Source organism: Triticum dicoccoides, chromosome 4B, assembly GCF_002162155.2.
Source record: "Triticum dicoccoides isolate Atlit2015 ecotype Zavitan chromosome 4B, WEW_v2.0, whole genome shotgun sequence".
Classification (NCBI taxonomy): Eukaryota; Viridiplantae; Streptophyta; class Magnoliopsida; order Poales; family Poaceae; genus Triticum; species Triticum dicoccoides.
In genome coordinates this window covers 400,916,534-400,929,245 of record NC_041387.1, presented here as the reverse complement: position 1 = coordinate 400,929,245, position 12,712 = coordinate 400,916,534, and the positions used below count along the sequence as shown (strand labels likewise).

The window sequence follows — 12,712 nt, the reverse complement described above, 5'->3', positions numbered from 1 at the left end:
ACCTGCCATTCCTTTCTCTCGTTATTATTCGTTTCTTCCCCACTTCCTCCTCCTCCTCCCACGAGAGGAGAGATCCTTGGTCTGCTGCGCGCCCGAGCCGAGCGTGGGCGGCCGCGAAGATGCTCGACATCCAGAAGCGGCGCGTCCAGCTTCTGCTCTTCGTCGCCGGCGTGCTCGCCCTCAGCATGACAGGCATGCTCCCCGATCCGCCCTCCGTTTTTTTTCAATTATGTTAACCAGTTCGTCGAGCGAGCAGGCAAATACTTCTTCGTAGAGCGGCGGATTGCTGCGCGCGCTTGCACGTGTAGTTTATGGCGCCTTCCGGCCTTTGATTCGGCGATTTTGGGTGGTGGGGGCTGTTTCCTAGTGAAGAAGTGGGTGCGCATTTGGCTGGTTTCGAGTGGGATGCTTCTGATCTTGGGTTTCTAGACGACGGTAATGGCTACGAAGAGCGAATGACTCGGTCAATTGGACGTATACTTCGTAGGTCTGGGTTCATGTGTGCGGTGGAATTTGTAGTGGACACAAGGAAGGAATGAGTGCCTTAATTCAGAAAGCCACAGATTTCGCGTGAAGTGAAGTCAGTACTGACTTGTTAAGGATTATTTAATTGCTTATAAGATGGTGATTAGCCTCTCCTTAGAAGGTTAAACTGAACAAAAATAAGGACAACTGAACACTGTCTAGCATGATAATTCATACTGATTGACTCATTCATGAAAACACATTATATGTATGAACCCAGCAACACAAACAGTCTGTCTGTCTCGGGCTTGAATGCGGAAGAACTTGGAGTAGCAATTTTTTTGTCAGTTATATCATTGTATTTAACTGAAACAGTGATTCTGTCCGATACCATGAGTGCACATGCACAATTTACCCACATGCTTTTCCTTTCTCAAGTTTTTCTGCATACTGTTTAAGGGGGCTTGGCAAATGTTTGGAGTGCATTGGTGGCGAAGCCATGCATGCAATTCATCATGTAAGTTTGCTGGGATGGATAGAGTCACCCTGGAGACTGATTCCCTTATGCTAAAAAATGCTGTGACTTGCAATGCTCTGTAACTGTCGGAGAATTGTGCGCTGGTGAAGGAGCTCAGGATCGTAGCAGTTTTTTTTGCTTCCATTCGGTAACTGTGATGTTGATTTGGTTTCATCCCATGATAGTGTAACAAGTAGTGCATTTACTTGCAGCTAAGGATTGTATCAGGTATTTGGAGGATCATGTAGTGTGGACATCTAGTTTTCCTGCTGATATATCTTGTGTGGTTACTAGCGTTTTTGCTATGTTCTCATGCTGATGTGTTCCTCTCAGAATTAACAAATAAAAGATCTCCATACTAAACCTTCAATCACTGGATCTATGAGTCTTACATTCTTTTGGAATGATAGCTCTTGCCCTGTTGCTATGTTGACATATTGGTAAGCCATGATATTGTAGAAAATGGCGACATTGTAAGAATATAATAAGGCACATTGATAGTTTAACTTGGTATGCTATTGAATTGATATTGCTCTTGACATCCAAATTTTCTCCTAGATAGTATTTGATGATTTCATTTTGGAGAAGTAAACCGGATGTATGTCTTTGTAAATTAACCTTTATCAAAATTTGCAATCTGCAGCTGAGAAGTGCAGGGAACTTGTCGGAAAGGAGGCTGCATCAAAGAGTGGGGAGTTCACACTCATGAACTGTTTTGATATGGGGTCAGGCAGCCTTGCATGCGCGGGGAAGGAGGGGGTGAAGCTGTATGTGAACAACCTCCGAAGCGCACACATGGAAAACGTGCGGCAGCGAGCCATCGAGAAAGCGTTGGCTGATGCTGTGATAGAAGGCCTGAGTCCCGCTGAGGCAGCCAAGCAAGCTCAGAAGGTCGGGGCAAAAGCGACGAAGGTGGCCGCTCGTCAAGCGAAGAGGATATTGGGACCGATAATTTCCTCTGGCTGGGACTTCTTCGAGGCAATGTACTTTGGCGGAAGCATGACTGAAGGATTTCTACGGGGCACGGGCACCTTATTCGGAACCTATGCGGGTGGTTTCCATGGCGAGGAGAGGCTGGGAAAGCTTGGCTATCTCGTTGGAAGCCAGCTAGGCAGCTGGGTTGGGGGAAGAATCGGACTGATGGTTTACGATGTCATCAACGGGTTGAACTACATGCTTGAGTTTGTCCGTCCAGAGGAGTACCGATCATCATCTTATTATGACTCAGAAGAGGGCTCAGAGTATGCAGATAACTACAGAAGTGGCGAAGTTTATGAGCCAACATACAGTGAGACGCCAGAAGAGGCGCAGGAGGAGGAGGAATCGGGGGGTTTCAGCCTGTTTTGAAACTTGAAGCTTGGATATCAGCCGACTTACACTGGGATGGCAGCAGGCCAGCAAGCAAGCACCACTTATACTGAACTTGTTTTTTGCATGTCTAGATGGGGAAGTGATTCTTGTATGGCGATTGTGTATAATAGAAACGTTTGCATGCTGAACATCAACAAAGAACACATCTGGGAGTATCTTGTACTAGCATACTTGGGGAAACAGGTCTCTAGAGTGAATTTGCTGTATATGTGTCTGTCAGTTCGTTTATAATTTAATTTAACATAGTTGGGCAGATGCCCCTTCATTTAGCAAGAATATCTTCAGAATGAGCTCCTTTCTACTGTATGTTTTACTTGTTGCACGATCGATTTTCAGTTTGCTTCACAACTCTTTAACCAATCTCTACTACTCCCTCCATTCCATACTTCGTATTGAAATCTCTAGAAGAAGGGCTTATATTTAGAAACGGGAATCCCGGAGCCAAAATTCATTTGTCCACTGTCGCCGTTAGGTCAGCTCATGCCGCAAGCAACCCGACATGGCCACGTAAACTTCCACAAAAGTTTCGTGATATGTCGATAGCATGACTCCATTCCGATTAAAGAGGATGATTTGTACACTCGGGGCAGATTCCAGTTAGCGACTGGAGTTTTGTGTCGAAATCCAACCCAAATTGTACTACCAGATTCTCAAATTATCAAACCGACAAAAAGGCCAGGATCCTCAAATTATCAAAGCACAAAAATCAATTCAACATTTTTCATATTTCATTATTAAGAGAAACATTTTTCAAAAAGGGGCCAAAATATCTTTTTGTCCACCAAAGAAAGAAAAGGTATCCCACCATCCGTCCTGCACTATTCTATGCTATCTACTACGTGTACTGTATCTGTATAGAAGAAGCAGGGCGGGAGGGCGAGAAATCATGTCCGCCCTTTCCATCCTCCACAGGGCTTGCCTCCGATTCGCCCTGCTCCCGCTCCCGCTCCCGCCTCTGCGCGCTCCCCTTCGCTCCTCTAGTCTTCCGCGGCCGCTCCGCCTGCCTCGCCGGGCCGCCATGAGCTCCGCCGCCTCCAGGATGTCCCACATCGCCGCCGCCGCAGCCTCCGGGGAGTCCAATCAGCCGGCGGCGGCGGGGGCGGCTGCGTCCGGCTTGGGCCAGGAAGACGACGGTCGGTGCTGCTTGCTTTTTCTTCTTGGACACTTGGCTGTTTTCGATTGTTACTTCGCGTCGTTTAGTGGATTGGGCTGCTTTGGCGGGCGAGAGATTGGAGCTCTGCCCTTGGATCGGTTCCTGGAAAACATACTAGTACTAGTTGTCTTCAGTTATGATATGTATACTGGATTGCTCTTTATGGGTTGGTAGTGTATAATTTAGATTAATCTGGCTTGTTCTGGTAAAGATCGCATCACATGCCCTCTCTAGCTCACTTCAGTTATCATGATTCGGCTTGCTCCTCATACGACTGTTAAAGCTAGACTAGATGGATTAGCCTGACCTTTGCTCCTTATCATGTTGTGTTTAGCTTAGTACTTCCTCCGTCCGAAAATACTTGTCATCAAAATGGACAAAAAGGGATGTATCTAAAACTAAAATAAGTCTAGATACATTCTCTTTTATTCATTTTGATGACAAGTATTTCCGGACGGAGTGAGTATAAGAGACTCTTTTAGAGAGCATGTGATTTGATGTCTCAAGTTCTCTTGTTCTGCTTACATGAGGAATGCATATAACCCTAGAACTGTTTCAACAGGTTTATGATAGTGTTGCTTTTGCTTGTCAAGGAAAGAATTTAGTAGCTTTACTTCTAGGAGTAAAATCTAAATGTATGGGTTCTGGAGCATTGCCTAATTATTGGTGTTGATACACAAACATGATTCTTAGGGATGGGTGGGTGGGGTGTAAATGCTTTCTTTGAATGGCACTGTATTTTTGTGTGAACTGTGAAGATCTCTGCATAAAGTGCTGTTTGTGCTGCCCTTGTCCTGGGTTTAACTGTCAGAAAGTATAATGCAGACTATTGCTACAGTGAACAGTAAACGTATTTGCGTATCATGCAGATCTTTCATTGGGCTACCGCCTTCCCCCCAAAGAAATACAGGACATAGTTGATGCACCACCACTTCCTGTTTTGTCGTTCTCACCAAGCAAAGACAAGATTCTATTTCTCAAACGTCGAGCGCTTCCACCACTATCTGATCTCGCAAAGCCTGAGGAGAAACTTGCTGGTGTGAGGATTGATGGCCATTCTAATACTAGAAGTCGAATGTATGTAATGTTCATGCTTTCCCCAAAATTTCTGTCGTATTAGTCTGTTTCACTTTTTAACAAGTTCATTATTACGCTTTACAGCATGTCATCATTGGAAATCTGATTAACCTAATTTGTAGGTCTTCCTACACTGGAATAGGTATCCATAAGCTAATGGATGATGGAACTTTGGGCCCAGAGAAGGAGGTCCATGGATACCCTGAAGGAGCAAAGATTAATTTTGTTACCTGGTAAATTTCCAGATTTTTGTATCAAAGTAACTTCTATCATTTTATGGGTACTTATTTGTAATGGATTACATCAATCTTGACTTCATGTATTGAATAATGTGAATTAGGTCACATGACGGTCGTAATCTATCATTCAGTGTTCGAGTTGAAGAGGTAATTGGTTGGATTGGCTTTGAAATAGGGATAGTTGTTATGTCTCATTGATTAGCTATAACAGATTCTTATCCAAACAGGAGGACAACAAAATCAGCAAGCTAAGGGTATGGATTGCGGACATGGAATCTGGAGAAGCACGGCCACTTTTTAAATCTCCTGATATATACTTGAATGCTATTTTTGACAGGTAATAAACTTCATAATTCCATGCCTCCTATTTACTATTCCTACTTCCAAATAATTGTTTCTACTATTTTGCAGCTTTGTATGGGTTGATAACTCTACTTTGTTAGTCTGCACTATCCCTGTATCACGTGGAGCTCTACCACAGAAGCCATCAGTTCCATCTGGTCCAAAAATTCAGTCTAATGAGACAAAGAATGTGGTCCAAGTGAGAACATTCCAGGATCTTCTGAAAGATGAATATGATGCTGATTTATTTGATTACTATGCAACCTCACAGCTCATGTTGGTCTCTTTGGATGGAACTGTGAAGCCAATGGGGCCTCCTGCTGTATACACATCCATTGATCCATCACCAGATGACAAATATTTGATGCTTTCTTCTATCCACCGTCCATATTCCTATATTGTACCCTGTGGAAGGTTTCCAAAGAGAGTTGAATTATGGACTGCAGATGGTAAGTTTATTAGGGAACTTTGTGACTTGCCCCTTGCAGAGGACATACCAATTGCGACGAGCAGCGTGCGCAAGGGAAAACGTTCAATCTATTGGAGGCCAGACAAACCTTCAACTTTGTATTGGTACGCAGAACAGCACCCAAAACATTAATTTTTCGTTTGAACCTTCAAAATAGAATCTGGATACCTGATGCATGCAAATCATTCAAACTATTAGATCTTCTGTATACAAGCTTTGCTCTATGGTGCAAGTTTGGACGGTCAAGAACATCTTTTATTTGTCAATACTCCTCCATATCACAAATAAGTGGCGTATTGGACATGTCTTAAGTCAAACTTAAAATTGACCAAATATTGTTCTGAATACGTAGACCAAGTATATTCTTAATATAATTATTTTCTTGTGTTTTGTGCATATAATATAGTAAAAAAAATAGTGGTCAAAGGCAATCTTGAAGACCGTGTTAGTCTCCAAAACGTCACCTATTTGTCATATGGAGGGAGTTTATATAATATGTCAGTGTGCTTATGTCTTATTCCTTGTTCTAACTGGGTTAGTTTATCCTTCTTTTTCTTAGGGTGGAGACACAAGATGGTGGAGATGCAAAGGTTGAAGTTTCACCACGTGACATAGTTTACATGGAAAATGCTGAGCCCATAAATGGCGAACAACCAGAAATCCTACATAAACTTGACCTCCGATATGGGTATGTTCTCTGAACTTCTATTTGTCTACTCAAGTAGGACTGGAAATCTTTGTTTCACTGCACGATGTTATGGTTAAGCTTTGTGCTTTGACATAGGGCATTACTGCTAGCAGGAAATTTCAAATAATCATCCATATAAAATTGTACACAGGAAGTCCTAATCCAAATCAGCTATCCTTTTTACAACGTCCTATCATTTTTTTTCATCTTGTGTGCCAAGTAATTAATTATTCCCACTTTACTCTCTCTCTTCTTTCATTCTGTTGGTACAGAGGAATCTCTTGGTGTGATGAATCTCTTGCTTTGGTGTATGAATCATGGTACAAAACTCGGAAAACAAGAACATGGGTGGTTGCTCCAGACAAGAAAGATGTCAGTCCGCGCATTTTATTTGACAGATCTTCAGAAGATGTGTACTCTGATCCTGGCTCACCAATGCTGCGAAGAACTGCCATGGGAACATATGTTATTGCAAAGGTTAATAAACAAGATGAAAGTACTTACCTCTTGCTGAATGGAATGGGTGCCACACCAGAAGGAAACGTTCCATTCCTTGACTTGTTTGATATGTATGTCCAATTGTCCATATCCATTAATGATTTCATTTGTTTTGTACTCCCTCCATAAAAATATATAAGAGCGTTTAGATCACTAAAGTAGTGACCTAAACGCTCTTATATTTCTTTAGAGGGAGTGCCATGCATTCTAGATGCCAGCTGATGCCTTTATTTTTGTTTTTGCAGAAATACTGGAAGTAAAGAGCGAATATGGGAAAGTGACAAGGAAAAATACTTTGAAACTGTTGTTGCCTTGATGTCAGACAAAATTGATGGGGACCTTCCCCTTGATCAGTTAAAGATACTTACATCAAAAGAATCAAAAACAGAAAATACACAATATTACCTACAAATTTGGCCAGAAAAGAAGCAAGTACAGATTACAAATTTTCCCCACCCATACCCCCAGCTTGCTTCATTGTATAAGGAAATGATAAGGTACCAGCGCAAAGATGGGGTTCAACTTACAGCAAAGTTGTATCTACCTCCAGGTTATGATCAATCAAAAGATGGACCTTTGCCATGTTTAGTTTGGTCATACCCTGGTGAGTTTAAAAGCAAAGATGCTGCAGGACAAGTACGTGGTTCCCCTAATGAGTTTTCAGGGATTGGTGCTACATCTCCTCTTCTTTGGTTGGCTAGAGGGTATTATTTCTCTTCTTGCTATTCAAGGAAAAAAACACATGCCATTTATTTCCTATTCTTGTTTCTCATGACAAAAACCTCATTCGCTCCCTTAACCTCCAAATCTAGCCTAAGTTAAAATTTGATGCACTTCTTCCGAATATCTTTCTTTCTGGCACATTGTCTCACCCAGCACATTTTGGTTTGCAGGTTTGCTATTCTTTCAGGTCCGACAATCCCGATTGTTGGTGAAGGTGATGTAGAGGCAAACGACAGGTGTTTTTGCTATTTCTGCCCTATTGCATTTCCTTCTATATGTCCGAGATTGTCAACTGTACCACACTTGTGCCATGGAACTAATTCTATTGTGAATGCAAATTGTTTTGTAGTTATGTGGAACAACTAGTAACTAGTGCAGAGGCTGCCGTCGAGGAAGTTGTCAGGAGAGGGGTGAGCATTTCGTAATTCTTTTTGTGAGCCTTTGTGGGTAGTGCTTTCTAAGGGTTTGGCATGATATCTTCTATCACTTCTCTTTAGGTGGTCCATCCTGATAAAATAGCTGTTGGCGGTCATTCATATGGTGCATTCATGACAGCAAATCTCTTAGCTCATGCTCCTCATCTTTTCTGCTGTGGAATTGCTCGTTCTGGAGCTTACAACAGGACGTTAACTCCATTTGGGTTTCAGGTACACACTAATGCTGAATGGGTAACTGCCAATCTGGTGCAGTTTTTCGTTTCAGTCTTTCTTAACCACCTGCATTATTCTGCAGAATGAGGACAGAACACTTTGGGAGGCAACTAACACCTATGTGGAGATGAGCCCTTTCATGTCGGCTAACAAAATCAAGAGACCAATATTACTTATTCATGGGGAGCAAGACAACAATTCTGGAACACTGACAATGCAGGTGAAGTCCTAAGCATCAACTTAATTTTAACCTGTGACTGTAAGATAACAGTCGACTTTGAACTACTGCTCCCACCTCTTTTGTTTGAATACTTTTAATCACAAATTCATTTAGGTGTGCATAGTTTATCTTGCAAATATATTTGTTTTTCATGTGGAATCTCACTAGTAGTTGTATAATCGACCAAGCTGCTAAATTGATAGGCATAATGTAAACAGACACTGTACCAAGACCCTAAGAAATTTGATTTGTTGTTCCAGGTTTTGCGTAAATGTAATTGTCTACCTACCTCCTGCATCTTACATAGTAAAGTAATACTCGGGTTAACGTTGCCTGAAATGCACTGTCTTTTGAGAGAAGGAAAATCTGTGCATTGTTCTGGGTTGATGTTTTGTCCTAGTGTTCATACGATTGTTTATTTCCTGGTGTATAGGTAATTAGCTGTTTTATTTGGAGGATAGTTTTGTATCACCTAACCTTGATATTTCAATTACAGTCGGACCGATTCTTCAATGCGTTGAAGGGTCACGGTGTACAGTCTCGTTTGGTAATACTTCCTTTTGAAAGCCATGGGTACTCTGCCAGGGAGAGCATTATGCACGTGCTTTGGGAGTCTGACAGGTGGCTGCAGAAGTACTGTGTAAACGGCACTAGCAAGGCTGATTCAGAGACAGCAGCTGATGGAGAAAGTAAAACATTGGCAGCCAGTGGTGGTGGAGCAGCATCTGAAGGTGTAAGCTCCGAGGGATTCTCATCAATCCCACGATCGCTTCTGTGGTAACTTCTTATTGCTGCTTTTCTTATGATGCTAAAATCCATTTCGTCGCTTACTCACCATCTCATCCATTTCCTTATCGACGCCAAATCATATTTAAACAAATGAGTTTCAGCACCTTGTTATTTCATGTAGCTTATTATAGAATTAACATCTCACTCAGTTAGGTGTGCATCCCGTCCATGTTAACATTTGTATGTTTATTACGATGTATGCTTCAGTAAAAAAAGTGATGAATTCTTTTCGTGTCGTTCAGATCAACTACTGTTAAAATGTACGGGAAATAAAATCATCTCTGGACAGCATGCACAGGCCAAAAGGAAAATAAAATGTGCTGCCGAACTTGTATGAACCGGTGCTTCTTCCAGGCTTAAGACTGGATGGCCATTGTATTTTGACTGCATTTCCGCAGAAGGTGATTGTTCCACAGATTGGTGGGGGTTAAGGAAAGCTTCACATTGTCGGATTTTGCGCCCTGGCTGAATTCTCAACTGTAATTCTGTTGGTGGGGACGCCCAAGATACTGTAATTTTGTACCCACACTTAGCGACAATGTACAGGTGTAGACTAGTGCGTACCATTACCAAAACAGTCGCTGCGTGCAGTGTTCTATTGTTTGACTGCGGAAATAAATTTATGATGGAGAACAGCTTAATATGTTGGCGTTTGAGATTACTGAACTGAAACAATCAGTGAAGTTCATGTCCTGCTCATTCTGCTGTTCTTCGGTGAAGTTCTCGGCAGCATGTCCAAATGAAACGTAATCACCAAATTGGAAACATCCGAATTAATCTCTAGTACATAAGGGAAACTCCGACGTGGATCATCAAATCGAACACACCCAAATGAAATGTAATCTCTAGTACATAAGGGGCAATTCATGCGGATCACCAAATCTGATACATAAGGGCAACTTACACACTAAACGTCCACGGACATGTTCCTAAAACAAAACGTCGGACATACTAAACGTCCGCAGACACATCTAAAAACAGTTGGCGGACACTGTTCCAAAAACAGCTGGTGGATGCTCTTTATTTTTCGGACGCTTAGTAACTAAATGGTACGCTCTTCGTCCAAAAATAGTTGATGGGCACGCTCTTTATTTCACACACACTAAATGGCCGTGAACAGGTCAAAAACAGCTGGTGGACACTCTTTTATTTTGGACAAACTAAACGTGCGAGAACACTCAATACTCACTCCGTCCAAAATTACTTTATTATACTAAAATGGATGTATGCGCAGTAGTAGTAATCAGCCCAAAAAAAAAAACAGCTGGTGCACGCTCTTTATTCGAAAGAAAAAAAGCGATCTGGAGGAAAAATACATACAAAATTAACGCTGTCCACTTCAACAGCCGGACGTGAACACGCCACAGCAGCAGAGGCATGAAACCAGCCATATTGGCATGGACGCGTGAAGCTTGCATGCATGCACAGCTTTGCCAGCTCCATCGATGAGTGCTCTAGACGGCAGCTACATATACCCCGTGCTCCTCGTTCCATAGCTCACCAAAGCAGCCCGACCCACCACTCCACTCCACTCCTGTGCCTCAGAGTTCATCAAGTACTCTACTCGTCAGGTACCAGGTAAAATGGATGCCCAGAACAAGGAGGTCGACGCCCTGGTCCACAAGATCACCGGCCTCCACGCCGCCATCGCCAAGCTGCCGTCCCTCAGCCCATCCCCCGACGTCGACGCGCTCTTCACCGACCTGGTCACCGCGTGCGTCCCCCCGAGCCCCGTGGACGTGACCAAGCTCGGCCCGGAGGCGCAGGAGATGCGGGAGGGCCTCATCCGCCTCTGCTCCGAGGCCGAGGGGAAGCTGGAGGCGCACTACTCCGACATGCTCGCCGCCTTCGACAACCCGCTCCACCACCTCGCCATCTTCCCCTACTACAGCAACTACATCAACCTCAGCAAGCTGGAGTACGAGCTCCTGGCGCGCTACGTGCCCGGCGGCATCGCCCCGGCCCGCGTCGCGTTCATCGGCTCCGGCCCGCTGCCGTTCAGCTCCTACGTCCTCGCCGCCCGCCACCTGCCCGACACCATGTTTGACAACTACGACCTGTGTGGCGCGGCCAACGACCGTGCGAGCAAGCTGTTCCGCGCGGACAAGGAAGTGGGCGCCCGCATGTCGTTCCACACCGCTGACGTCGCGGACCTTGCCGGCGAGCTCGCCGCGTACGACGTCGTCTTCCTGGCCGCGCTCGTGGGCATGGCCGCCGAGGACAAGGCCAAGGTGATCGCACACCTCGGCGCGCACATGGCGGACGGGTCGGCCCTCGTCGTGCGCAGCGCGCACGGGGCGCGTGGGTTCCTGTACCCGATCGTCGATCCCCAGGACATCGGCCGAGGCGGGTTTGAGGTGCTGGCCGTGTGTCACCCCGACGACGACGTGGTGAACTCCGTCATCATCGCACAGAAGTCCAAGGACATGCATGCCAATGAACACCGCAACGGGCGTGGTGGACAGTACGCGCGGGGCACGGTGCCGGTGGTGAGCCCGCCGTGCAGGTTCGGCGAGATGGTGGCGGACGTGACCCAAAAGAGAGAGGAGTTCGCCAATGCCGAAGTGGCCTTCTGATCGTTGCGACGTACTCCTCCCGTCCGAAAATACTTGTCATCAAAATGAACAAAAGAAGATGTATCTAGATGTATTTTAGGTTTAGATACATTTTTTTTTTGTCTATTTTGACGACAAGTATTTTCGGACGGAGGGAGTAATGAAAATGAGCGGGCGTGTGTGGTCATCGTCCGTACGTGGCTGCTTGATCGCAGGCAATCGTACGTGGTAGTTTTACTACTACTACTATCATCTATGCATTTCAAGTCATGTGTTGTTTGTACCCAATAATGTAAGTGTGATGTTTACAAGCGCATGTCCTGTAGACTTGTCTATGAAAGGCAGGCTAGACCAGGATAATGTGCCAAGAAACAATATGTGTCGTTGTAGGTGTAAGTGTTGAGAATAAGACGATTTTCCTTCACAAATACTCTCTCCGTTCCAAAATATTTGTCTTTCTAGAGATTTCAACAAGTGACTATATATGGAGCAAAGTGAGTGAATCTGCACTCTAAAATATGTCTATATACATCCGTATGTGGTAGTCCATTTGTAATCTCTAAAAAGACAAATATTTAGGAACGGAGGGAGTAGTACGATGTTTTTTTTTGAAAAGGGGGACTCCCCGGCCTCTGCATCAAGAGTGATGCATACGGCCATCTTATTATCGAAGCAACAAAATGTGCATACAAAGTCCATAGTCTCAAACTGAAAACCATAAAAAGCAGCCCACACAGAGCGCAGAAGGCTAGAAACACTAACTAGCCAATACAATGTAGTACCGAGTACATTTGTGCAGTTGTCAAGTTGCTCGCTAATTCTGACAGAAGACCCATGTTTGCTTTTGACCTCAGAATCCATCCATGGCTCGACGGGCCTCATGAGGGGATCAACTTCATGGTTTCTGTTGGAGCCATCACCGTTTCTCGGGCACTATGATTATGTAAATTGGAGTG

The 12,712-nt window shown here is 44.2% G+C and overlaps 3 protein-coding genes across 4 annotated transcripts; all 3 read left to right on the top strand.

Annotated features, from left to right (window-relative positions):
- On the top strand, nucleotides 1–2,631 carry LOC119296329. The gene is made up of 2 exons (XM_037574726.1): nucleotides 1–192; nucleotides 1,626–2,631. The coding sequence occupies exons 1-2, from the start codon at nucleotides 120–122 to the stop codon at nucleotides 2,327–2,329; spliced, it is 777 nt and encodes a 258-aa protein (XP_037430623.1). The 5' UTR covers nucleotides 1–119; the 3' UTR covers nucleotides 2,330–2,631.
- A 569-nt stretch (nucleotides 2,632–3,200) lies between these two features.
- LOC119296328 (probable glutamyl endopeptidase, chloroplastic) lies at nucleotides 3,201–9,862 on the top strand. 2 transcript variants are annotated; one of them, XM_037574725.1, is made up of 15 exons: nucleotides 3,202–3,486; nucleotides 4,376–4,583; nucleotides 4,706–4,816; nucleotides 4,924–4,969; nucleotides 5,050–5,159; nucleotides 5,234–5,737; nucleotides 6,193–6,321; nucleotides 6,594–6,890; nucleotides 7,065–7,523; nucleotides 7,713–7,778; nucleotides 7,892–7,952; nucleotides 8,040–8,189; nucleotides 8,275–8,412; nucleotides 8,909–9,189; nucleotides 9,444–9,862. In XM_037574725.1, coding segments are annotated over exons 1-15 (2,808 nt in total). In that variant the 5' UTR covers nucleotides 3,202–3,239; the 3' UTR covers nucleotides 9,445–9,862. The 2 variants fall into 2 exon arrangements, with proteins under 2 accessions (XP_037430621.1, XP_037430622.1); XM_037574724.1 differs by lacking the exon at nucleotides 9,444–9,862 and having other exon boundaries at nucleotides 3,201–3,486; nucleotides 8,909–9,193.
- An 828-nt stretch (nucleotides 9,863–10,690) lies between these two features.
- On the top strand, nucleotides 10,691–12,180 carry LOC119296327 (probable nicotianamine synthase 6). Its single transcript, XM_037574723.1, has one exon. It carries the CDS (start codon nucleotides 10,785–10,787, stop codon nucleotides 11,775–11,777), a length of 993 nt encoding a protein of 330 aa, XP_037430620.1. The 5' UTR covers nucleotides 10,691–10,784; the 3' UTR covers nucleotides 11,778–12,180.
- Nucleotides 12,181–12,712: the final 532 nt, after the last annotated feature.